The sequence below is a fragment of the Dasypus novemcinctus genome, chromosome 7 (genome assembly GCF_030445035.2).
Source record: "Dasypus novemcinctus isolate mDasNov1 chromosome 7, mDasNov1.1.hap2, whole genome shotgun sequence".
NCBI lineage: Eukaryota > Metazoa > Chordata > Mammalia > Cingulata > Dasypodidae > Dasypus > Dasypus novemcinctus.
The window spans coordinates 5,809,435-5,834,831 of record NC_080679.1 but is presented as its reverse complement, the minus strand read 5'-3'; the positions used below and the strand labels follow the sequence as shown (position 1 = coordinate 5,834,831).

At 51.4% G+C, this 25,397-nt stretch overlaps 1 protein-coding gene across 3 annotated transcripts in view; it reads left to right on the top strand.

The window, feature by feature from the left end:
* Positions 1 to 25,029, top strand: part of UBE2F (ubiquitin conjugating enzyme E2 F (putative)) — a 46,861-nt gene extending 21,832 nt beyond the window's left edge. For all 3 annotated transcript variants that reach the window (XM_004475822.5, XM_004475823.4, XM_004475821.4), the window contains 6 exons: positions 6,005 to 6,072; positions 8,308 to 8,378; positions 11,474 to 11,531; positions 17,510 to 17,542; positions 19,678 to 19,740; positions 24,267 to 25,029. In XM_004475822.5, the coding sequence (XP_004475879.1) occupies positions 6,005 to 6,072; positions 8,308 to 8,378; positions 11,474 to 11,531; positions 17,510 to 17,542; positions 19,678 to 19,740; positions 24,267 to 24,317 (344 nt within the window). In that variant the 3' untranslated portion in view covers positions 24,318 to 25,029. The remainder of the gene's footprint in view (positions 1 to 6,004; positions 6,073 to 8,307; positions 8,379 to 11,473; positions 11,532 to 17,509; positions 17,543 to 19,677; positions 19,741 to 24,266) is intronic.
* The last annotated feature ends 368 nt before the right edge of the window (positions 25,030 to 25,397 follow it).

The following is a 25,397-nucleotide window of genomic DNA, read 5'->3' as shown; positions in this document are numbered from 1 at the left end:
ATCCGTGGCTCTTCCTGTCGTCTGATATACAGTCCTTACACTGATCACAGCCCCCAGTCAAGTTGCATGTAATGTGTCTGAAATATCCAGAGTGATACGGTTTGAAAGGTTATTTTTTACATTTCGAATGGAGCAGCCCGCCTTCAGTTTCCTGTTCTATTGCTTAGTGCCTTTCACATGGCATAGGCTTTATCTTTTTCAAAACTCATGTTTGGTGAGGTATAGTTACAGGTGGTAAATCCACCCTTCTTAGATACTTGGCTCTCTGCCTGTTGAAGGACGTGGACAGTTAGGTCGCCCCGCCACAGTCAGTATGTGGACTGTTCCCATCACTTTGGTAGTCCATCTCAGACCTCCCGTGTGGAAAGCAGGTGCTCAACTGCTCGAGCTACATCCATTCCCTTAAGTTTTTTTTTTTTTTTCTTAGTATTTTGGAACTTCTTTACATGTTCTAGTTACATCTTAATCAGATTGGGGGGGGGATAAATAAATATTTTCCCCACTCTATGTCTTTTCATTCTCTCATGTCTTTCAGAGAACAGAAATTATTAGTTAAGCTTTTTTTTTAATGTATTTTTTATTTACTTTTAAAAGATACGTAGATCACACAAAATGTTACGTTAAAAATATAAAGGGGCATGGAAGTAGATTTGGCACAACAAATAGGGTGTCCAAGTACCACATGGGAGGTCCGAGGTTCAAACCCAGGGCCTCCTGACCCGTGTGGAGCTGGCCCACGTGCAGTGCTGATGTGCACAAGGAGTGCCGTGCCACACAGGGGTGTCCCCCGCGTAGGGGAGTCCCACGCGCAAGGAGTGCACCCCGTAAGGAGAGCCGCCCAGCATGAAAAAAGTGCAGCCTGACCAGGAATGGTGCCGCACACACGGAGAGCTGACACAAGATGATGCAACAAAAAGACACAGATACCAGGTGCTTTTGACACAGCAGACACAAAACACACAGCAAACGGACACAGAGAGCAGACAACTGGGGGGGGGATAAATAAAAAATCTAAAAAATATATATTTATATATATATGTGATTCCTATATGCCCCACTCTCCACACTCCCCACTTTTCCCACATCAACAGCTTCTTTCATTAGTGTGGTACACTCCAATTGATGGGCACATTTTGGAGCACTCTACAGCATGGGTTATAGTTTACATTCTAGTTTACACTCTGCCCCAGTCCATTCACTGGGTTATGGCAGGATATATAATGTCCTGCATCTGTCCCTGCAATATCATTCAGGACAAATCCAAGTCCTGAAAATTCCCCCATATCACATCTCCTTTTTCCTCTCCCTGCCCTCAGCAACTCCCGTAGCCACTGTCTCCACATCAATGATACCATTTCTTCCATTGTTAGAATCACAATAAGTCTATAGTAGAATACCACCAGTAAGTCCACTCTAGTCTGTATTCTATTCCCCAGTCCTGAGGACTCTGGGATGGTGATACCCACTCCACTCTTAATTGAGAGGGGACATCGACCCCCATGGCTGACGGATGGGACTCTCCTGCTTGCAGTTGTAGACTCTCAGTTCCTTGGTGTGGTGGTTGTCCATCCCCACCTCCTTGTTCACTGTCCAGGATGAGTCCAACGAACTGGAGAATAGGTATTGCAACTCCACAGAGGCTCAGGGCCCAGCTGGCACATGGACAGCCCAGAGATTCACTTGTTAAGCTTTAATAATAGCCAGTTGATGATTTTTTTCTTTGTAATAGTGTTAGGCTGAATAGTAGTCCCCTGGAACTTGTGACTGTGTTACGTGGCAGGGGGTAATTGAAGCTGCTAATTAGCTAGCCTCAAAATAGGACGATTTTCCTGGATGATCTGGGTAGGCCCATTGTAATCACATGGGGTCCGTCAAAGTGGAAGAGGGAGGTTGGAGGGTCTGTGTCAGAGAAGGAGATGTGATGGTGCAGCATGAGGACTCGACTGGCCGTTGCTGCCTTTGAAGGTAGACAAAGGGGCCAGGAGCCCAGGAACGTGGGAAGCCTGTAGGAGCTGGGAAAGGCAAGGTAACGGACCGTCTCCTAGAGCCCCCCAAAAGGATCTGCTGACACCTTGATTAGCCCCGTGAGACACATTTTGGACTTCTGACCTCCAGAAGATAATAGATTTGTATTACTTCACTGAGTTTATTAGAGGCCCAATAGAAAACTAGCATAATAGTCAATTTGCTTAACAAACAGAAATGTTTCCTTTTTTTTTTAACTTGAAGTTTATAGTTTTAGGTTTTATAATTAGGTTTGTAATTAGGATGACAATTAGGGCTGTAATCCATTTTTAGTTCATTTTTGCTGTGGTGCTGGGTAAGGGTCTTGTTTCTCTTTCTCTCTCTTGCATTTGGATGTGTACTTGTTCCAGCACTACTTGTTGAAAAATAAACTCCCATGGAATTACCTGGCCCCTCTGTTGCCCTCACTTGGCCACCTGGTTTGGGTCTGTCCTGCATTGACTCTACTGTCTTGATTAGGTGGCTTTGTGGTATAGTTGAAATCCTGTCATGTGACTCCTTCAACTTGGTTCTGTCTTTTCAAAATTATTTTGCTGTTTTAGTTACTTTACTTTTCTATGTGCATCTTAAATAACTTGTCAATTCTGTAAAAATTTAAAAAGTCTGAGATTTAATGGACACTGCGTTGAATCTATTGTGATCAATTTAGGTCAGAATAGTTGAGAACTTTGCTTTTCTTTTAAGAGTGGGAGAAAGGTGAAATGGGAGGTGGAAAAGGAAAACTGGTGTGAGGGCTCGACGCCAAGCGTGCTATCAGGCAGGCTCCTTTTAGGATGATGCGTGTGGAAATTTGCCATCTAGAAGTTAATTTTCTTAAATCCATCTCTTCCCTTCCCCTTGGAAAGTGTTTGTTCTCCCAGGATCCCAAAATCTTGTTTGAAGACCCTGGTGTATGGCCCCTTGAAGGCAGGAGGGAGTGGCCTCCAATGCACGGGATGAGAAGGATAGTTCCTCGTTGTTGGTGGGGGTGAGGGTGGGCTGGAGGATGGCCCACTTTTAAAAGGCAGTGATCTGAGAAGTGGGGTGTTGACCTATCCCAGGCTTGGATACGGGGTCCTTCACCCTGGTGTATAGTACAGTCATCCACTCTTTTCCCTGCTAGCTCCAGACTTGGGCAGATCCCTCTCCACTCATTCTGGAAAATGCAAGCCCGAATACCAGGTCCAGAAGGTTGAATCAGGGAGAACTCATCAGTGGGGTTAATCATTGAGAAAATTATAAAAACGGGCTGCTCTTGGATTTAACTCAGTCTAATAATCTGCTCTCCAGTGGCTTTTTAAGTTGGACTCTGGAATTTCTGGGCAAAAAATAATAATTAAACAGATTGGACTAAGTCCAAAAGCACTGCTGCTTAGAAGAAGAGTGGAAAGAGGTCCTGGCTCAGAAGCAGATCATTTTCCTGAAAGAGGTTTAGTCCATGAAATAAAACAGTAGGAACTTGCCTGCTTTCTATTTTCAAACGTTAAGAAGAGGTGTATTTTTCTTAACTAATTTGTTAAATGTAAACTTGAGGGGCGGCGGACTTGGCCCAGTGGTTAGGGCGTCCGCCTACCACACAGGAGGTCTGCGGTTCAAGCCCCGGGCCTCCTTGGCCCGTGTGGAGCTGGCCCATGCGCAGTGCTGATGCGCGCAAGGAGTGCCCTGCCACGCAGGGGTGTTCCCGCGTAGGGGACCCCCATGTGCAAGGAGTGCACCCCCGTAAGGAGAGCTGCCCAGCGCGAAAGAAAGTGCAGCCTGCCCAGGAATGGTGCCGCACACACGGAGAGCTGGCACAAGATGGCGCAACAAAAAGAAACATAGATTCCCGTGCTGCTGACAACAGAAGCAGACAAAGAAGACGCAGCAAATAGACACAGAGAACAGACAACCGGGGAGGGGGGAGAGAAATAAATAAATAAAATCTTAAAAAAAATATATATATATATATATAAACTTGACTGAGGCAGAAAGACTGGCAAAACCAAAGCCACAATCGGCCAGGGGAGTGGGTGTGATTCAGGCAGTTAAGTGCCTTTTTCCCACACGGGAGGGAAAACAACAAACAAGCAAAGCAAAAAGACCCACTCGGTTGAGTTTGTTTTGTTTGTTTTTAAGAGGTACTGCGGATGAACCCAGAACCTCTATGTGGGAAGAAGACGCTCAACCGCTTGAGCTACACCCACTCCCAGGCCAAATAACACCTTTGAAACTGGTAGGTGATGGAGTTCAAACTATATAATCAGAAATGCAAAGCAGACTAGAGGAAAACATGGTCTGGAAGGATGGAATGGACAGATCGCCTTGAGGCGGATAGACTGGGAGTCTAACTTGGATAACAGTCACCCTTTAAGAGGAGGCAAAACAGATGCAATGGTGTCCCCCAAAAACTGGGGTAACCATGTTGGGAATTAAATGTCTGCCATTGGCGCTGGAGTATACTGCATGGTTTATAAATTTTAAGAAACGTCACATTGGATTTCTGAGCCTTGGTGGTCAGTGTGAGAATGTGAGACTGAAGTCCCCAGGCTCTGGGGAACAAGGGTGCTGCTCTCAGGATTTTATACTTAAGATGCCACTTTAAGAAGTTCTTATAGCTGGGGTTCTAAAAATTTCCCAAACAAGTGTCTTTTCCCATGGCAATTACTGACCCCAACAAATCCAAGTGTATACATAAGAATTAAAAATGTACATATCAAATAAGTGGGGCAAGAATATAATAATAAATGCTGCAGGGATGATTGCCTGTTAGAAAAAATAGACCACCTTATTCTGTATAATAAAATAATGTTCTAGATGAATGGCTGAATTGGATAAACATAATACATGAAAACTATGAAATTACTAGACTAGAGGAAGGTATTTTTATCATCTTGTTTGGAAAAGAACATTTAAGCATGATACCAAAGACCAAAACCATAAAGAAATACTATTTAAAAACGAAATTCTTTAGTATTCAGAAGTAGCAAAATGAAAAGGCAGACACCACACTAAAAAGGATTACTTGTAACATATAGAGACAAATGTTAGTTTTCTTAAGAACTTTAACTGCTGGTGACAAATGTTGCAGTCTTAAAACTCTCAAGGAAGAAATATACTTGGCAGTGCTGATTTGTTTGAAACTAAACTCCCTATTAAACGCTCACAGTATATAAGAAGGGAGGAAGTAAAAAACACATGTAATTTCTGATGTGTTCTTGATGATAGATGCAGTGGGGGATTGTCCCTTCCTTTTAAAATGGTGGAGGTCTATATGAGCATTTAAAATCATTGAATTCACTTGAGGCTTTTCTGGGCCAGCAGCACAGAAGGGGCAGCCGGGACCCTGCAGTGGGGTCTACAGACCTGGGGGCAGGGGGTCGTGCACCAAGGGTTGGGCTCTGGACATCTCCCTGTGCACCTTCCAGCCCCCACTGCCAGAGGGCCTGCTCTCTTCCGAAGGCCATGCCAAGCCCTCCTCCAGCCCTTCATTCCACAAGTGCAGACTGTGCCCGGGCCTGGCCGAGTGTGGTGCTCAGTAAACGTGTGCCAGGCCCTGGGAGGATGGCTCTCGCCCTAGTTGGCCTCCTGTGTGGAACTGGCCTTCTTGCAGGAGGCCAGAGAGGACCGACAGGCTCAGCACTTAATCAAGGTGGTCATGTAGGGTGAGACGTGTTGCGAGGCGGGTACCCTCGGGGCTGCCATGTGGCAAAATGCGGGGGAGGGCAGGGGGCAGGGCTGCTTTGGGTCTTGTGGTCTGGGAGGCGAGTGGGAGCAATCTTAGGATGGGGAGGAGCCAGTGCTGTCCCCGAGGGTATGCACAGCCCCGCAAGGGGAGAGGTACCCGGCAGGTGACAGTCAGTTAAGGGGCAGCACAGAGGAGGCCTGAGTTCCATTTCTAAACTCTCAGGTCTCTGCATTTGCCATATCCTATCACAGTGTTTGCTTTTTGCTTTCTTTTTATAGAAAAAAAAAAAAAAAACCAAAAAACTAAAGGATTGTTTTGTTTTGTGTATTTTGATAGATGAGGGTTACTACCAGGGTGGAAAATTTCAGTTTGAAACTGAAGTTCCTGACGCATACAACATGGTGGTGAGTAGACGGCGTTGAGCCTGCTGCTTCCCCCTTGGGGCGGTGGGTGGCGAGCTGCCCCACACAAGTGCAGCCGCCCTGCCCCACCCCCGGGTTATGCCCATGCTTGTCCCCTGGGGCGGGGGCTGAGCCTGGAGCTGCTGGCGTTCCTGAGCTGGATGTGCCCCATTAAGAGTGTTAGTAGAGAAACTCACTCAGCAAATACTCCGGGAGTCCTAGGGGCAGGGCAGCTCGCTCTAGGAGTGCAGCTATGCCAAGGTGATTATCCAGGGTTAGGTGGGAATACCTGCCCCAAGGACGACACCGATACTGTGAGCTGCCTGCGTATCTTACGTCAATCTTATCTGCTAAATTGTGGCACTGGAGCGGTAGGTTTGTTTATGCTGTATAAACACCACAGTTTCAGAAGTCTATAAAATATGTATTTTAAAACTTTAGAAAAGAGTAATGACTTCATTTTTAAACTCTATGTAATTTATGCCCACAGCTGTGCTTGAATCCTCCTCATTCCTTTGGTAATAATTATACCAAGTGGTATCCCATTCTGTCTTTGCTTTTGAGGGGCTTACCAACCAGTTAGGGAGGCGAAAAGGGAAGTATAGCAATCGTATCTATGGGGGCCAGCAGCAAACAGCAGACAGTGGAGACGCCAAGAGATGAGGGGGATTTGGGGAAGTGGTCCGGGCCAGGGAGGGTTTTTAAGGAGAGGCCACATTGGCATCGTCCTGACTGGGGGTTGGTGCAGACCCAGGGAGGGTGTCCAGGTGGGGTCTCACCTGTGTGAGTGTGGAAGTGAGGACTTGGGGCAGGCGTAAGGGGCCTCAGCTAGCTCGGCTTTGGTGGGGGCAGAAAATGGGGAAGTGCAGGCCTGGGGGCTTATTTGGACATTTTCAATTTGGTAGTGAGAAACCACTGAAGATTGTGAAAAACTCCACTCACGCTGAGCCTGGGGTGGGTGCCGAGTGTGGTGCTTTGTTGCGAGCTCCAGTATCCCTCAGGCCGGACTGTAGGGAGCTGGGAGACAGATAGTTCTTATATTTTTACCCCTGATGCTTTCTAACCCTTCTAGGCCTGTCGATGGTAAAGAGCAATACGATGGTACTATAATTAAGTCTCTTATTAACCTGAAGATGTGGGTGTTAGGGACACAGGTGCCCTGTTAATTTGCCTGCAGTACTCGTGCCACCTACTATCCAGCAAGTGGGCATATCTCCTCCCCCTGCCCCAGCCACAAGGGAACATAGCAGTCGCTTGAGGCCTTTTTCTATGGAAACTGATCTTTACCGGGTCACTACGTTGAACTACTTTTGAAGTATAATTGGTAGGGGTGAGGAAGAGTTGGGAATCCAAGGGGAAAAAAAGAAATAAAATTTTAAACTTTTCTGAAATGCATATTTCCCTTTTTGTCCTTGTCCATCCATCTCTCCAGCTATTGAGACTGTCCGTATTTTCCAAATCATAAATTGAGAAACCTGACTTGGCAGGATACTGTGGTGCTGTGTCAGGTGAGAGACAGTTTGAGAGAGTTGGTTAAATACAGATATTTAGAAATCCAACTATTTGAATGGTTTCTGGAAAAACACCAGGCATACAATATTTTAAATTCCAGACTTCAGTAATAATTTGGACCGCTGCCAACTCTATGGCTTGCTTATCAGAAGTTTGTGACCTTGTCCTTTCAGAGAAGTACTGAGTTAACGAAAAGAAGGAAGGTTATTGAGGGAAAAGTTTAGCATAAGCTGATAGACTTTTCATACAAGCCTCAGGTAATCTCAAGACAGTTAGTTGTTGCAAGAATACAAGGCATCATTCAGTAGCAGTTTCTTATCCCCACTATAGGAAAAAAGCAAAATGAGAAAATATCAGGGACGGAACGGGTATTTACTAAGAGCTTCTCTGTGTGCCCAGAGCTGACTCTCACGCTGCCTTATTGCTTTGTGCCCAGGGCAGGTTGGGGTGGGGGGTGCAGGCACTGCCCACCCACCAGCCTGGAGCTTGCAGGCTCAGGCCCGAAGCTTTTATGGATGCCCCAGCTGGCTGCAGGCTAAGCAGTGAGACTAGCAGGAGGGCGTCAGAGTGAAAACACATCCTGCATGTGAGGCGTGAGCCGTGCTGGTGAGTCACACTCAGCGCTCACGCAGCAGCACAAGTGGGCATCATGCAGGTGGCAGGGATTGCAGACACGACTGCTGTGTATCTGAGCTGACATTGAATCTCTTTCTCTGTGTTTTGCAGCCTCCCAAAGTAAAATGCTTGACCAGAATTTGGCACCCCAACATCACAGAGACAGGGGAAATATGTCTAAGGTAAACGTCTTCTCCTTCCTTTCTCCTGCACTTGGTGCGTTGTGCTTGCTTATCAGACTCTTTGAAAACGTTACGTCCTGTGAAAGAAGACTGGGGCAGAGGACACCTCAGGGACTGGGGCCAAACTGCAGTAGCTGGAGCTGCCTGCCTGCTCCTCTGTCCCAGCCAGCGCCCCGTCGCTGCCGTCTGGGGGCCAAGGCCCCGCCCTGGCCTGCCTGCCCAGATGTTCTGGTGGGCCTGTCACCCTCCCACTGTAATGAGAGACCGTGTTCCCTTGTGTGACTGCTTTCAGCTAGGAAAGGAAAACAGTAATGAAATTCAGGAAAAAAGGTAGCAGCAGGCCCAGAAAGACCCTGGGCACATGGGCCCTGCTGCTCAGAGGAGCAGGGATTTCCCAGAGCCACGTGTCTGCAGGGGGCTCTGGGTCCCCTTCTTCCTGGGCTCTGCAATAGAGGAACTGAAGATGTGTGGATTTTCTTAAAGTAAATTTAGCATCTGGGCTTTGTTTTTCTGCATCTGTCTCTTTCTCCCTGGAGGCTGTATTACTGGTTGCCTGGGTGGGCCCTTGTCTTAGGTCCCTGGGTTTGCATCTGAGCCCCAGCACCCAGTCCCCGGCAGCTGTGACTCGGGTGAGTTGTTGGACCCACAGGTGCCTCCATGAGCCATGGTGGGGAAGCAGGTGTTAAAAGACTACTTTCCTTGCCCCATGAAATGCTTCAGTCTGGGCCAGTCAAGGACAGCCTATTTCTCTTTCCTTCTACCTTTTTCCTCCCAGTAAACTCTGGTCTCCTTTGCAAGGGGACAGGCAAGCTCATACTGCGTCTGATGTTATGCTTTCTGATAGCAGAACACCTTTTTCTTTTTAACAGTGCAATTAGGACCCACTTTCCATTTTATTTTTCTATATAGTGCTCCTTTCCTTATTCCTCATTTTTTTCATAGTTAAAAATACATTGTGTAAGAGCACAGGATGGCCCCTGATCTCTGCCGAGGTCCCTGCCTTCCCCTCCAGACTCTACCACCTCCTGGTAGATTCTGCTCCTTGGGCAGCCAGGCACAGGGCTCGTCTCCTTCCAGGCCTCCTCTCTCGGTCTCAGTGGCAGCTCCACTGTCTTCCTGAGCTCAGTTGTGCACTCTGAGGCAGAAGGCCGGTCTCTTCCTCCTTGAGCTGCTCCGTGGCCCGGCCTTTCGGGGGCTTCGTGCTTGAGCTTTGGCTGCTAGCAACTCTTAGGTCCTTTCTCACATGTCAGGGTCAAAAATGGCAGCCTCCTCTCTGTGTCTCAGTTTATATAAGACCCCGCAAGAGGGCAGAGATTCAACCCAAGTCATGCTTTAGGGACATAGTCCAATAAAAAGGGTCTCACCCCCACAGGAATGGTTTAGTTCAAAAACATAATCTTTTTATTTTTGGTATTCATAAAAGAACTTCAAACTGTTGCACTTGGTCTTCTAGAAAGTCAGATTACTTGCACAGTATGGCAGGAATTTAGTCGATGGTACTTTGAGACAAAACCCAGAAAACTTAAAGAAAAATATTGATAAATTTGACATTAAAATTAAAGTTTTTTTTTAAAAAAAACATAAACATGAGATAAGAACAAAATGACTGGGTTAATAGCCTTTGCATGTAAATAGTCCTCACCAATATCAATATACATATTTAAAAGGACACATCCTTTGGAAAAATGAGCATAGGCTACAAATAGGTAATTCATTTTGTGTGGTCAGTAAACCTAAGACCAGAGATGCTCAGCCTCATTCATAATCAAAGAAAGGTCTGTGGGAATGAGATGCTGTTTTTCCACCTTTCGGATTGGCAAGGCAGAGCAGCAGTGGCAGTGGTGGGTGAGCGAACGGGCTCTGGCATCGCTGGAGGGTGCGTCTATTTGTACATGTTCATCAGTCTTTTAGCCATATGGTCTACATTGAACTTTTATACACCCATTGACTTGTGAACAGCCCTTCTAAGGATTTTAGTTAAGGAAATAATGTGGCACAAGAACCACCTCCTTGTGAAAAACTAGATAGGTGTCCATCTATCGGCTTGGACCACGGCTCATTTGTGGCAGCTGCTGACTCCGTGGGGCAGCCGCCCAGCCGTGCCTCTGCTGAGCCGTGGTCGTTGATGCTTCGCGCACCAGGCCCAGGTGGGGCTTCTGCATTGTTTGTTGGCCCCAGGAGCAGTGCTCTCAGAGGGGTACGGCTGGAGGAAAGAACTTCTCACTGCCCTGAAGTCCTTCCATGCCTTCCTTCAGGGCCGTCAGGGCCCATGGGGGCCTGCATCCTGCTCCTAGCTCAGGGTGGGGGATTGCAGGGCCACGAGGTTGGTGGCTGAACTTCAGTTTTTCTCCTGCAGTCCAGTCCTCCATTATTGTCCCTGTACTTTCTCCGTCCTCTCGGGAGCCTCATGTCTGACAGCTGCCACTGGACAACCCCTCTGCCAGGCTAGGCCTCGCTCTGCTGTGCCCCTACACTGCCGCCAGCCTGGAGGCACCCAGCCTGCCCATGCCACTCGCTCCCTGCCAGGTCTGGAGCCCTCCTGCTCTAGCTGTGCTCTCGGCAGTGCCACTCAGAAGGAGCTGATAGGGCCACTGAGAAGCCTGGGTTTCCTTCTGCCTCTGTCCAGTCGGCTCGTGTTCACTGAGCGATGGCAGCACCTCCTCGCCGGCTCTCGCAGGGGTGAGACGGGCTGAAAGCCTGGCACGTGAGCAGTGAGCCTAGGTGCCAATTACTCCTCGTCGTGCTTGTGGCCATTGTTTTCTGCATGTTAAACTGGCAGATGTTCTTCCAGTGTTCTGTGTTAAGCAAGCTCTTCCTCTGCTTAAAGCTTCCACATCGTTGTGGGTTAAAGAGCTATGTTGTATACAATAAAAAGATAAAAATAAGATATTCTAATGAATATGCATTTAGCTTTGAAGGTAGAAAAAGTCTTTAGCAAGACAAGAAACTGAGAAGCCGAAAGGAAATCATGGAGTACAGACAAAGGAAATATGTGTGGCACAAATAAAGCCAAAAGATGGCCTGGGAGAAAGGGTGGCACCTGTGGCATATGGCTGCCGGCCACTCCTCACCTAACTGCTGTGCATCTGTTTCAGTTTACTGCGAGAACATTCGATCGACGGCACTGGCTGGGCTCCCACGAGGACATTAAAGGTAGAGTGCACTGCCTTTCGGTTGTCTCCCCTCCCAGTTCTCCCTGCCTAGGAACCAACCTCCTGGCAGAGCAGCGGCTGCCGTCTCACCCACCGGGCCCTCTACCTGGGCCCTGGTCCTGCTTGGCTCCTCTGTCCCATTTCTCTTCTGGGGAGAGCAGGTCCTCTTGCTCCCTCTTCGGCTCTCTACCCTTGGTGCTTCAGATGATTTGCAGTTTCTCTTGAGTCTCCCTCAGTCTTTATGTAAGTCGCCTCATCCTTTAAGGAAAGGAGAGGAGAGCAAGGAGGCGAATGGGGGGGATGGAGAGTGGTGGGTATGCCCTGAGGGGGTCCTCTGCTGGGGGCAGGGCTGGGGCTGCGCAGGAGGAGCTGCAGAGGTTCAGCGCCGGACCCTGACCGCTTCTGCAGCCGCAGCGCGAGCTGGGGTGGGCCCACAAGCTGGTTCGGCTTCTTGGGGCTTTGCTCCAGGGACCCTGCCATGCTTTGCTATGTCCTGTTCTCCCTGGGGACAGACCAGTGTGTTGGCTGGCACTCACTTGGCGCTCAGCAGCTCTGGATTTTTCACCCCCTCTTTAACCACATAGGCGATCCCAGCCCCTGCTCAGTCTTAGGTCGGCCAACTTTTGCCGAAAGAGCGCACACCAGTCTGGGGTGGTAGTGCAGCTTCATTGTCCGCCAGCGCCATCAGCCCAGGGCCTCAGCATAAAGGAGAGGTCCCTGGGCCCAGGCCCACCTGCCCAGTGCCTTGTCCTCTCCGGGGTTGGCAGTCTCACCATGTTAGAGAGCCAAGTGCACGCTTCCCCACGCTGCACCGTGGCCATCGTGGGAGGGGCTGTAGCAGTGGGGGCTGCCTGCTGCCAGCCTGGGGCAGGGACGCTCGCCTTGTGTGGCAATATTTTAGCCTCAACCCCCAGTTCCGTTTAGACACCTGTTCTTGAAAAGTGGTTTTAATTTTTTGTAGGAACGGCAGGCAGTGACTATTTTTAAAGCCTTGTTTTGTGTGGTATTGTCAAGGAGCATAGTTTTTTTTAAGTTAGATTAGTCTCCCCTTCCAACCTGCATGTTTTGCTATAACTTCACAAAATATGCAAATGGTGTCAAGGTGCGGGACAGTAGGAACAAATTGTGGCATCAGGGCGAGGATTCCTGCCCGAGGAACCGAGGGGGTTTCTGACGCTGCAGCCGAGGGCCGCCCGTTTCCTCCGCGCTGTGCTCTGGCCTTGCTGGGTCCTGAGCACACGCCCCCAACGCACGACTGGGGCTGCGCTGCATTTCCTGCGTTGCCCTCTTGTGCCCACATTCGTGGTTCATGGCTCCTCGTGGAGCAAGTGGCACCTGTGGGCCCTGAGCCAGGGCCCTTGCCCTCACAGAACCCACACGTCCGTTTTTCTTCGGTTGTTGATGGAGTCTCTAGGTCAGAGTCCTAGTTTAACTAGCAGTTGCACTCATTTCTTAGTTCATCAAAAACCAATGAACTTAAAGCTGAGCGTTGTGGGTTTTTTTTAAAGATTTATTTATTTATTTATCTCCCTTCCCCCCGCCCCCGCCCCAGTTTTCTGTTCTTTGTGTCTGTTTGCTGCATGTTCTTCTTTGTCCGCCTTCGTTGTTGTCAGCGGCACAGGAATCTGTGTTTCTTTTTGTTGTGTCATCTTGTTGTGTCAGCTCTCTGTGTGTGCAGTGCCATTCCTGGGCAGGCTGCACTTTTTTCACACTGGGCGACTATCCTTACAGGGCACACTCCTTGCGCGTGGGGCTCCCCTACGCGGGGACACCCCTGCGTGGCACGGCACTCCTTGCGCACATCAGCACTGCGCATGGGCCAGCTTCACATGGGTCAAGGAGGCCCGGGGTTTGAACCGCGGACCTCCCATGTGGTAGACGGACGCCCTAACCACTGGGCCAAGTCCGCTTCCCATGCAGAGCATTCTTGACGTGTCTTTCCTGAGTGGGGCCAGTTCGTTCGTTCTTCAAAGGGGTCTGACCTCTGTGAAGTCACGTGGTGTGGATGCTGGTCTGGTCTGCCCAACGGAGAGCTGCCCCTCTGTGTGGTCTCGGGTCCGCTTGGGGTCCCCCAGCCTCACATAAAGCTCACACGGCTGAATTCGGCATTTTGTTGTGAAGTCTACATCTTCCCCTCTTTGTGTAAGCTCACTAGCTTTCTTCTCTTCAGTCTTGTCCAAGTGGGTAAGAAATGCAGATACTAACTTCAGGTTGTTGATCACAAAGACCCTTTACTGTCCAGAGGAAATGGTGGTCCTTTGGGCGCAGGCGGTGTTGCTGTTCTTTAGATTGCCTTGGTTGAAGACTGGTGTAAGCAGTTACCAGAGCGGAGATGGCCCAAGGCAGAGCCAGCCGCGGAAGCAGAGCCCCTGAGAGCCAAGACCGAGGGGCCGGGCCAGGAGGCCAGACCCAGGGGGAGACCTTCCTGTCGGGCTCACCTCATTACCTTGGCTTCTTCGTCCTGACCAGACGGGAAGTGGAAACCTTAGGTGCCTCCCACTAGCGCTGCCCTGAAGGCACTGAGTGCTGTGAGGGAGGCTGCGCCTGCATTTGTGCCTGGGCCCTGGTACTAGCGCTGTGACGTTGGGCTGGTTATGTAGCCCCTCCAGGCTCGGCTTCCTTGTCTGAAAAGTGGGGGTAATGGTGACATCTTGGCCTAGAGGAGCAGTCCTCCGGGCCAGCCCTGTCTCGGGGGTGGACAGTCCTGCACGTTGGCCTCAAAGTCCGTCAGCAGCAGGTGTGCGTGTGGGAAGCCCCAGGACTGTACCAGGCACGCTGCACCTGCCTGATCACACCCTCCTTTTTAGGAAACCTTTTTCTACAGATGGGAAATTGAGCTCACTCATGTATGGGTGATGAAAGTTGTCTTAATTAAAACCACCTGTGGGGGAGCAGCTGCGCTCAGTGGTTGAGCACCTGTTTCCCAGGTACCGCCTTAAAAAAATAAAGTAAGACAAAACCACCTGTAAATATCAGTCTGTCAGATGCACAAAAAGCTAACAGTGACTAGTGACGGAGATGCTGTGGTGGCCACCATCCCTCCGGGATCGTAACCGTGAGCCGGGGACCCTGGGCAGGCCCCGTGCCCTGTCCCGCATGTGTGGACCGGGCATCTTTCCCTACAAGCCACTGCACGATGCTCTAGTTCTGCTTTTGAAACAACTTCCGCAGAAAAGGAAACTCCAGCACATGCCGACGTGGCTGGCCCATCTCTCAGAGGCCGTCCTTACTCCCACTTCACAGCCCTGGGCAGGGAAAGGGCGGGTCACAGCACCTGTGCTGGGGGAGGAAGCTGGGGCGCAGGGGCTGGGGCGCAGGGCGCCAGCACTGAGCCGGGGGCCAGATCTGCTGTCTTCACACCACCACCCATCTGCCGCTAGGAAGGGAGGGCTCACGGAACATTCCATCGCCTCTGGACACACCCTTCCGGGTGGACACAGCTAATGATCTCTTTATCGGTCAGTTGGCATTCTCGCGACCGGGTACTTCCACTTGCCAGAGTCCCCTCCCCAGAAAGTTCCCCCGGGGCCTTGCCGCTCTCGTCAGCTCGATGCCCCTCACCCACCACCAGCTTCCTCAGAGAGGAGGCCTCAGGGACCCTACATCCAGGCAGCACGAGGGGAGCAAAGGCGCGCAGAGGCGGGCTTCCAGCATGTGCGCCTTGGGCTTTTGTCCTCACACACCTGCAGCCCCGAGCAAGGTGGAGGCTCAGCTCATCTCCCAGAGCTCCAGTGTCCTCTGCTCCTTCCTCTCCGGGGTCCCGGGCCAGCTCCGTTCTCTTGTCGTTGCGGTCAGATACCTTTTGGACTGTTTCCATCTCTGCTCCCTCGGACAATTTTTCCTGTATCCAAGGTCTCCCTAATGCACATAGATGAGGGGAGCTGGGGACATTGTTTTACCTAAATGTTCAAATCCCTGGCCCAAGGTTATTTAAACATTGAGTCACCTTGATTTCTCTCTCGGGTTCCCACCCACTCATTTGTGACGCTGGGCCTGAAAGACAGCAGGAAGCAGCTGCAGAGGGCAGCCGGTGACCCGGGGCTGGAGCGGAGCTGAGCCTCCGGCCGGCGAACAACACTAGGCTGGACGGGCAGAGCGAGGCACCCCTGAGGGGGGCGGGCAGGTGTGCTCCCTGTAGCCAGCACCAGCAGCCGCAGCCTCGTGCAGTCATACCTTCAGCAGGGCATTTGAGCCTTCCTGGCTCCTTGCTGCTGGGGAGACAGCCACACCCTGTGGTGCTTGGGCCCCTCCCCAAGGGCAGACAGGACCACCAAGCAGGCACTTTGGGGGACAGCACAGAGAAGGGGTGTTCGATCCAGGTACACACTCAGTGGACGCCGCTGACGCGCACTGTGCCCCTGACTTCCAAGTGCAGCCCCGCAGCCCGCCCCTTCAGCTGGGCGCATGCTTCTCCTTGGAGCCGCTTGCCATGCCCTGGCTGCACCTGCCCTCTCAGGACACAGCTCTGCACAGGCAGCTCCCTCTCCTTGGCAGGCTCCCCCTTGCCCCGCACGCCCCTGCTGCATGGCTGCTGCTCCTTGGGAGGTGGCGTCCTCTTCGGTAGCACACTTCAGATGAAGCCATCCACCTGCTGACCCCCACCTGTCTGTCCACTCCACTGAGCACTCACCTTCACCCCCGGCGCCAGCCTCAGCCCTTGCTCACAGCAAGAGGTCAGGGAAGCATGGTCATGGGTGGGCAGGTACGTGAGCGGGAGCAGAGAAGGGCCATCACCATCCCCAAACAGCAGAGCCTGTGGCAGGAGAATATGAGAACAGGTCTAAAGGAGACAAGTTCAGCTGATGAAGGGGAGACCAAGAAAGAATTCGTGCTTGCATCACAAATCATAAGTTAGTCCAGATAAGAATGAAATTGTTTTTAACCTTATTTTAATGAAAGTCCCTGATTCTTGACTCTTATTTATTTTTTTAAATCAGTGGTGGGTTCACCATGGCTCCATAGTTTAATGAGCTTCTTTTTTTGTCTTTCTTTGTTTTTTTAATGTTACATTCAAAAAATATGAGGTCCCCATATACCCCCCACCCCCCTCACCCCACTCCCCCCATAACAACCTCCTCCATCATCATGAGACATTCATTGCATTTGGTGAATACATCTCTGAGCACCGCTGCACCTCATGGTCAGTGGTCCACACCATCGCCACACTCTCCCACAATCCACCCAGTGGGCCATGGGAGGACATACAGTGTCCGGTAACTGTCCCTGCAGCACCACCCAGGACAACTCCAAGTCCCGAAAATGCCCCCACATCTCATTTCTTCCTCCCATTTCCTACCCCCAGCAGCCACCATGGCCACTTTCTCCATAGCAATGCCACATTTTCTTTGATTACTAATCACAATAGTTCATGAATAGAATATCAATAAGTCCACTCTGATCCATACTCTATTCCTCCATCCTGTGGACAGTAGAATGGTTATGTCCACTCCACATCTATATCAAGAGGGGGCTTAGATTCCACTCTTGAAGTCACTTTAGAGCAAAATTTTTCAAAAGGCATAGTGGGACGGTAAGTATTTAGCTTATCTGTTATCCGCAAGAGATAGAACATGCTGAAAATAACCGATTTTTTTTTTAAAGGGGACTTTGCAGAAGTCTGAACCGTGTCTGGTGATGACTGGTAATGGCTGGCTTAGGGTGACACTGCCCTGAGCTGACAGTGGCCCCCTGGGCTCTCGGGGCACTGCGTGGGGCTGGTGGGTGCTGGTCTCGGCGGGAGGAGGGGTGCAGGTGTTCTCTTAGATTGTGTATTCACTGCCTGGCAATAGTCTCCTCTTTGAACTTCCCAGAGTTTGTTGTTATACTTTGAAGTAGGTCGTTTTAATTTTCGGTCTTGGGGGATAAAAAGCATGCTGAAGATCAGTTTTAATACTGTATATAATGTATCACTTAGGCATGGATTTAAAATGCGTTAAGGGCACAGGAGTCTGAAACTCGTTTTCTCCTTTTTCATTTCAGGATGTGGTTTGGGGATTAAACTCTTTATTCACTGTAAGTATTTTGATCAGAATTCCAGGTTTTTCTCAATTTCCCTGACTGCTGCTTTTAAAATTCACATTAAGAATAATACCAGGGGATTAATCCTCAATCCCCTGAGGAAAAAAAACAAAAATTTTAAAAAAATTTAAAAATCCAATGCCCTCCACGAACAACTCCCTCTCCCTTTTGTCAGAATAGAGTGGTTAGATGAAAGCTGAGGAGGGCGTGGGGGCTGGGGGCGGGGCAGGGGGTCTTGGTGTGAAAATCCAGAGCGCCCACCCGCTGCCTGCCGGCTGGCTCCTCTGCCTCCCCTGCCTCCCATCCGCTCCCACCTCCCTCCCCTGGGGTCATCTGGCCCCGTCGTGCCCAGGGTCCTGCCGCCTGCTCGTTGCAGCCCCTTTGGCGCCCACGATTCCTGGTTTGGCTCACTTGTTACACAGTCCCTCAACCCGTCGGACTTTGCTGACCGTAGCCTTAGAGTTGTGGCTTATTTTCAGTCATGAGCTGCTGAAGTTTGCTGTTTCAGGACAGAAGCAGATCTCAGGCAGTGGCTCAAGGGAAGAGGCTGGAAAGGCTGCCGCTGGGGGCTGTCATTGTACCTCCACTTAGTACTCTTTGTTCCTTTGAATCTTTACTTTTTGACTCTAGTTTTAAAGGAAAGGAACTTCAGGCCTCTGTCTAAAGAGAAAAAAAAAGTTTTGCTCTTGTGGAAAAATTGAAGGCTCTCCTGTGAAAAAGAGCCCCTCTTGGACAGTGGCCGTCTCGGGCAGCTTCCTGGCATCCCGGCTTCTGGACCCCTCCGGGCTGGCAGCGGTGTGGGGAGCAGAGTGGTGCCTGCAGTGGTCGGCTCAGAGGGCAGAGCCCCAGCCGAGCTGCACACCCTGCCTGCCTCTGCGGGCTTGTCCCTTGGTGCTCCCTAGTGAGCTCCTGTGACAGGCAACCCCCCCAGACCCTTCCCGATCATGTCAGGGTCTTCCTTGATCCCCAGGGGAAGCCAGTACCTAATGAGACCTGGGCTTAAGCCATCCAGACATTGTCTGCTGCGTGGGTTGTTTTGTCACGACTCTGCTTTTGGCTTTCGAAGAAGCAGAGCCTCCAAGGCTGAGCGCGAGTCCGGAGCAGCCTCGTGGTTGTGCATCATGGTAACGCGTGAATCCCCGTGCTCAGCTTTGGGTGACAGGCCAAAAGGGACAGGGCCTCACCTGGGCCCTGCAGAGGCCCATTCCTGCTAGTGTCATCAGCAACCACATGGGTCCTTTCCGGAACCATCAGTTCTCCCACAGATTTTGTAGCCCATGAAGCAATTTCCTCTGACCACTAGCTCTATTACTAATTTGGGGGCAGCCAGAGCTGGAGAGCCCACCCCATCTAATCTAAAGAGCAGATTAGAATTGCAAATTAGGTCTGTGACGGTTCCTCCAGCCAATGTACTCATAGGTCACATATATGGAAAAGAAGGAAAGGAATTGTGCATGGCGGCATAGTCTTTATAGTTGACTGGGTATCTTGGATAACAAGTGCTTAACATTGGGCCAGTATGCATTCACCTTTATATTCTAGCTTAATGGTCCCAGAGATTGAGAATGCCCTTGGCTCTATTTCCGAGGTGCTGGGTGTGCGACTCACAGACCTGCTCTGCGCTCCAGGGGATGTGATGGATGCTCGTGCAAGACTTGAAAGATAAAGGGCAAAACCCAGTTACGGGCAGAACAGAAACCATGTACCTAGAAAGGCAAAGTTGTTAATCACATAATAAATTAAAATAGGAAAATGAATTTTTCATGAGGAAATGTGAGCTTTATTTGGAAATGCTGATACTGAGAGTGGTTTTCATTCTCTAATTATCAAAAATGGTCTGGAAAATTAATGTTGCCATTTCCTCCTTATTCACCAAACCTCTGACAATTAATTAGATGTAAACATAGCTCTGCCTTCATCCAGCCAATCAGGAAATCACCATTTCTTAAAAAAACTGCCCGAGACTCTTGCTTCCAGACAGCTTGTTCCGGGGGGGATTTCTCAGTTTTCCTGGTTGTTCTACCATTTTCTAATTAGATCTCTGCTGTGTGGCTTCATAAAAAGAAGACTTACTAAAGCAGAAAAATGGATTCTGTCCAATGTTTACTCTAAAATTCTCCCGTTTCCAGGACCTTTTGAATTTCGATGATCCACTGAATATTGAAGCTGCAGAACATCATTTGCGGGACAAGGTGAGCTGGTAGCAGACTTACTTCTAGGCTGATGTATTCAGCTAAAAGGTCATTACTTTCTCTGGATTAGATGAGGAAATCGCAAATGCTGTGATACAGGACTGGAATTTGGAGCGATTCATAAATTTACAAATTACATATGATAAATGTGAAAAGTCACAGAGTAGAGTGATTTACCTGAGTATTATTAAGTAGATGTGGTTTTCCAGTTGTAGTGACTGTGAGTAAGGCAAGTGTTACTGTTACTTTGTAATATAGAAACCTGGAAAAAAGACAAAGTGTCTGTAAGGGTTATAAAAACTTCTGCAATTTCGGTCATTAACTACAAGTGCTGCAGCAATTCAGTTCTGACTAACGGCCTGGAGTCCCCTACAAAATGGCCCTCCAGGCCCAGGCCACCTGCTCGTCTGACCACGTGGCTACAAATTTGGGAATTCCTACCACACCCTTGGGTTTGATCATTTGCTACTGCAACTCACAGAATGTACCGGAAGCCCTGTACTTAAATTATAGCTTCATTGCAGTAAAAGGATACAAATGAGAAGCCAAAGAGGGTTCTCACACATGTGTTGCCACGTCCTTTCCACCTGGAGGCAAAGCGCATCGTTGGTCTTATCATTGGTGGAAGCTCCCTGGGGCTGCAAGTTGTCCTGGGTCGACGTGGGGCTCTTATGTAGGCTTGGCAGGTGGCATTCCGGGTCCACGTGGGGCTCTTAAAACGTAGGCATGGCAGGTGGTATCCTGGGTCCACCTGGGGCTTTTACATAACGTGGTAGGTGGCATCCCAGGTCCACGTGGGGTTCTTACGTAGCATGGTAGGTGGCATCGGTGCCCACGTGGTTGAACTTGATCTGCAGTCCCCCCTGCCCCCAGCTGGTGGTTGGGAAATCAGGCTGCTCTGGTGTGGCTGCTTCCACCATGACTCATGTATGGAGGGACGTTCCAGAGGTGGACTGGTTCCCTCCCCAGTGACAAAGCCCAGCCATGCATGGCTTCATCCTGTTACAATGCCACATCCAGGCCCCCTCCTGTGTCTGTGGGTGATGGAGACGGAGCTGGTCGGAAGCATTCGGCCCCACTCGGGGTCTGAGCACGTGGTCTCAGCGTAGAGCACGGTGTAGTGGGGACCTCGAGTTTCCTTTTCTGAGCCATGTTCCCCAGAACCAGGCTCTGGACGCTGAGATCGTCTGCCATGGGCTTTGAACATGTAAAGCTCTGAGAGCCGTCATTTGGGCCTGAACATCGTGCCTTACATCAAGAGAATGGCTTCTCTTTACTCAAGTCCTGCTGTGTGCTGGATGCCGTGTGCAGTTTTACACGGGCAGTGTATGACCTTCCCCTAGCCCTCAGCAAACTGGGGGAACAGGAAGGGACCTGGGGGATTGGGAACCTCCAGCAGGTGGGGTGATCTTCCTGGGCTTGGGGCACCCACCGGCCTGCCTCTGTCAGAAAAGTGGGAGGAGAACCCTCAGCTTTTGCTCGGGCAAACACTGGGGACATGTGACAGGCACAGTGAGTCATGCGTGCGGCTGAGGCTCGGTGGGTGGTTCTAGGCGGGCTGAGCCGGGCTCTGTGCCCAAAGGCCAGGAGGCTGCTGGGGTCCCTAGAGGAGGGCCTGCAGCATGAGATGGCTCAGGCAGTGCCCTCACTGCCTTTAGCCGGCAGACCCCTTCCCCGCGGCTCTACCGAGGGGACACACGAGTGCAGGCCTGGGCCACTGCTCCTTGGGCACCCTTGGCAGCAGCCTCAGTGCTCCCCCTAGCACCCTGTGGCCTTGGGTCCCCCTTGTTGGCTGCTCAAGGGGGTGTCACCTCCAGCGCCATCCTGCCCTGAGTTGCTTCCTTCCTGGCCTCAGGCTGCTTCAGGGGAGCCAGGGCCCAGCTCCTCATCCTGCCTGGCTCAGCGGGTGCACCTGCTGCCTTCCGCGGTCCTGGCTGGGCTTCATAGCTCCTGGTTAGCTAAGCTGCAGGTTACATGCTGCGCTGAGGAGCCCCCGGCAGGCGTGCTCTCCAGCGCCCCTCAGTGGGAGGCGCCCACTGCTCCTGGCTCTACCTTTGTGCCTGGTGGCCCCCTTGGCTGCCCGGGGGCCTGTCTGCTACCCCTGGTAGCAGCCTTACTTGCCTGGTGGCTTTGCCTTTACACCTGCTGGCAGCCTTACTCGCCTGGTAACCCTCCTGCCACACCTGGAGGTGACCCTGCCCGCCCCGTGGCCCTCCTGCCACACCCAGAGGTGGCCCTGCCCGCCTGGGGGCCCTCCCTTCCATACCTGGCAGCGACCTTACCCAGTGGCTTTGCCTTTGCACCTGGGGTGGTCCTGCCTGGTGGTAGCCCCCATGTGCTGAGCCTTGGAAAGTGAGAGTCCTTGTCAGAAAGAAAGTGACATGATGATAGAATACACTTTCACTTGGGCAGCAAAGACTTGTACAATTCTTTCATTTTACTTTATAGTTTGCTTCCTACTCTTTGTGTGAAATAAGTGGAATATTTTTTATTTCTAAGTTTTTTAAGCCCTAGAAAAATGAACGCATCACCCTGCCACCCAGTCATACTTCCATATGACTTCTGAGACTCACCTCAGCCCCCAACGGCGCAGGGAGGGTGTGGCTGGAGCTCTGGTGTGGACGTGGTGGATGCGGGGAGCACAGCCTGGAATACGAGCTGCTGGCGCAAAGGCCCCTGAGGCAGGAGCATGCTCGGGGGTTCAGGGAAGGTGCAGGAGCCAGGGGTCTGGAGCAGAGGGAGCAGAGGGTCAGCAGTGATGCGGAGAGCAGGCACAAAAACGACACCATGGAGCGCGTTTATTTCTCACACCTCCTTGTGGAGGGCCCTGTTGACCTGCTGCTGCTGCTGCTGCTGCTGCTGCTGAAATGGGGCCACCAAGAAGTCAGCTCACCCCAATTACCTGGCTCTCCAGGAGGTGAACCCAGGCAGGCTGGCTGCAGAGCCCCAGGCTCAACTCCCATCTGGCTCTGGGGCCCTTCGGGTGGGAAGAGAAGTCAGGCCATGTCCCGGCCCGCGGGACGATCAACAGGAGCTCCGGATCCTAGGAGGGAATGGTATGGGACAAGAGAGACACAAGGAACGACAGCAAGACATTACTCTGATCAAGCTGCAAAACTTTATTGAGGGGACTGAGCATATATACTCTAGGGAGGAGGGGGGGGGGTGGGTAAGGACAGGTGGCCGTCTGGGATTGGCCGCTGCTGTTGCTAGGGCGGGAGGCAGATTTGAGGTAAGGACTTTTGGTGGGAATTGGTTCTGTAAAGAAGGGGGGAGGGTGACCTAAGCTATTGTTGTACCAGCTCGGGCGGCCGTGTTACCGGCATTGCTGAAAGGTAGATTCTGTGCATGCTGCCTTAATCGCCCACAAGAAGGCCAGAGCATGCAGGTGCTTTTAGGCCCTGGACTTGGGTTTGTGCTGACGGAGCAGCTCAGGGCAAAATGGACCCCGCAGGCAGCACCTTCTCTCCTAAGGGGAGAACGCAGAGGCTGGGTGCTGTTGTGGAGCCTTGTCTCACGTCCTGGGAGCTCTGGAGCTCCCGACCTTGCAGGAGACCCTGTGCTCCCTGGGTGGGGGGCAGCGCCTGCGTCTGCCTTCCAGACTTTCCCTTCCAGAGGCAGCGCTGGCTTGGGCCCTCGTGGGAGGCCACCCACCAGCACATCGGGTGATGTTTGTTGCCGCTGGCATGGGCTTGGGGCACCTGCTGCTCCCATTCACGTGGAGGAGTGCACGGAGAACGACCAGTCCATCCGCCAGGGCCGGCATGCCTGAGGAGAGGGGACCCGTGCCTGCCGAGCCTGTGGCGTGGCCTCACAGGAGCTACATGGCTGGGGCCCACAGGGACCAAACAGCTACGTTCTGGAAGAAGAGGGTGGAGCGCCAGCCGCTCGGGTCGGCAGGAGTCCTGCAGCGTGGCAGCGCCCTTGTGGCCCCTCCAGCCCTAGGGCCATTGCTGGTTCCTGCGAGGCCAAAGACTCGGCTTCCGACCTCGGGGAGGACAGCCTGGGGACAGACCTGGGAAGTGGCCCAGGGTCAAGAGGCCTTGCAGGTTCCCGCCAGCCTGGGTGGTTCTGAGCCTGTGCTGCCCTTTTTCACCCAAGGACCACGTCGCCAGGGGCCCTTCCTCCGCTCCCACACAAGGCGGGAGCTCCACAGCGCAGCACCCTCTCAGGCAGGGCAGTTGCCTGCTGGAGGCTGTGCTGGGGTGTGGAGAGCAGGTGCCTTGGAGCAGGCAGTGAGGCCCAGGGGAGCGATCTGGGGAGACGGGTCTAGACTGGGGGTCTCCCCGCAGGCAGCCGTGTAGCTCGTGTGCATTGGTAGGGAAGAGAGTCCTGGCCTGACTCGTCATGTGACTTGGAGTCCCCTTGCCCCCTTGCAAGATGGGGTGGGGCTGAGTGGAGCTTGGACCCACGCGTGCTCTGGTCAGCCCTTCCGAGGCTGTGCTGGGTCTGGCTGCTCCTGAGGTGTCGATTCTCTCACTAACTCACTCTTCCCATTCCCTCCCTGGTTCCCTGGTGACCCACAGGAGGACTTCCGGAATAAAGTTGAAGACTACATTAAGCGTTACGCCAGATGATACGAGGAGAAGCGTGCAGGACCACAGATGGCGTGTGATAGATGTGTCTAACTTAAAACAACAAGGTTAACCCTCCTCTCCCCGACCCCACGTCCCCTCCACCCCCCTGGATTGTTCTAGTCCATGGCCACGTTGTCCCCAAGAAGAAACGCTGCCTGACTGCCGTATGTGGTGGGGAATTCAACAAAATACAGCCAGAAAATATGGTTTGGGCTCTGGAGAGTTGTCTGCTTACCTTGACATGTTTACTTTTTCAAAACTGTACTGTATAGGCTGTTGATGACGTTCTTGAGAAGTTTTGATGAACTCAGAATTGAGGTTAGAGCTTGCTTCCCTTTTTCCCAAACAAGTCAGCTTCCCACGCAAGTGACGCTAATGACGTGTTCAGTGTAACCGCTGATTGGCCATAAGGAACTCGCTACAAACGGGGATCGATGCAGATTTTCTCAGCTTCTTCCCGAAATGCTGGCCCTGCCTAGGTGTCCTGAAGCTTGCCAGAAGGCTTAGTCGCTTACTGTCTATCTCTCACTGAAATGCGTGTTTTATTTAATGTAAGTATATTTTGGAACAGAGTTGTAATTTGTACAATTTAATGCTTTAATTATTTTTTTCTATTCTCATTTAGTTTGTATATTCATTGTATAGAGCAGACAGAAAGATGTTGGGTCAAACAACTATTGAAAAGAAATACAAAGAAAATATGAAAGACAAATTATTCATTCTGTCCAAATGCAACAAGAATATAGCTTCCAAGAATCAGAGCTCTTGCTGTCAGATGCCGCCGTGACAAGAACGTTTTGGAGCCATTTGAAGCTAGCTCTGAGTGGTGAACACAGGGAGCCGGTTCTCCCCTGCTGCCCACACAAAGCTGGCTGGCGGCCCTGGCCAGCTGGGGAGCTTGGCGCTCCTGGCTGAGGGGACGGAAACCGTGGGCCCTGCCTGTGGGGCTCTGCATCAGAGAGCCAGGCCCTTGCTGTCCCGTCCTGTGGGATGGGAGAGATACCACCTGCGCGGTGCCCGATGCCCCCCTGAAGCCTCGCCTGTGGCCCCCTCTGCTGTGTGCTCTGGTTCCGGCATTCT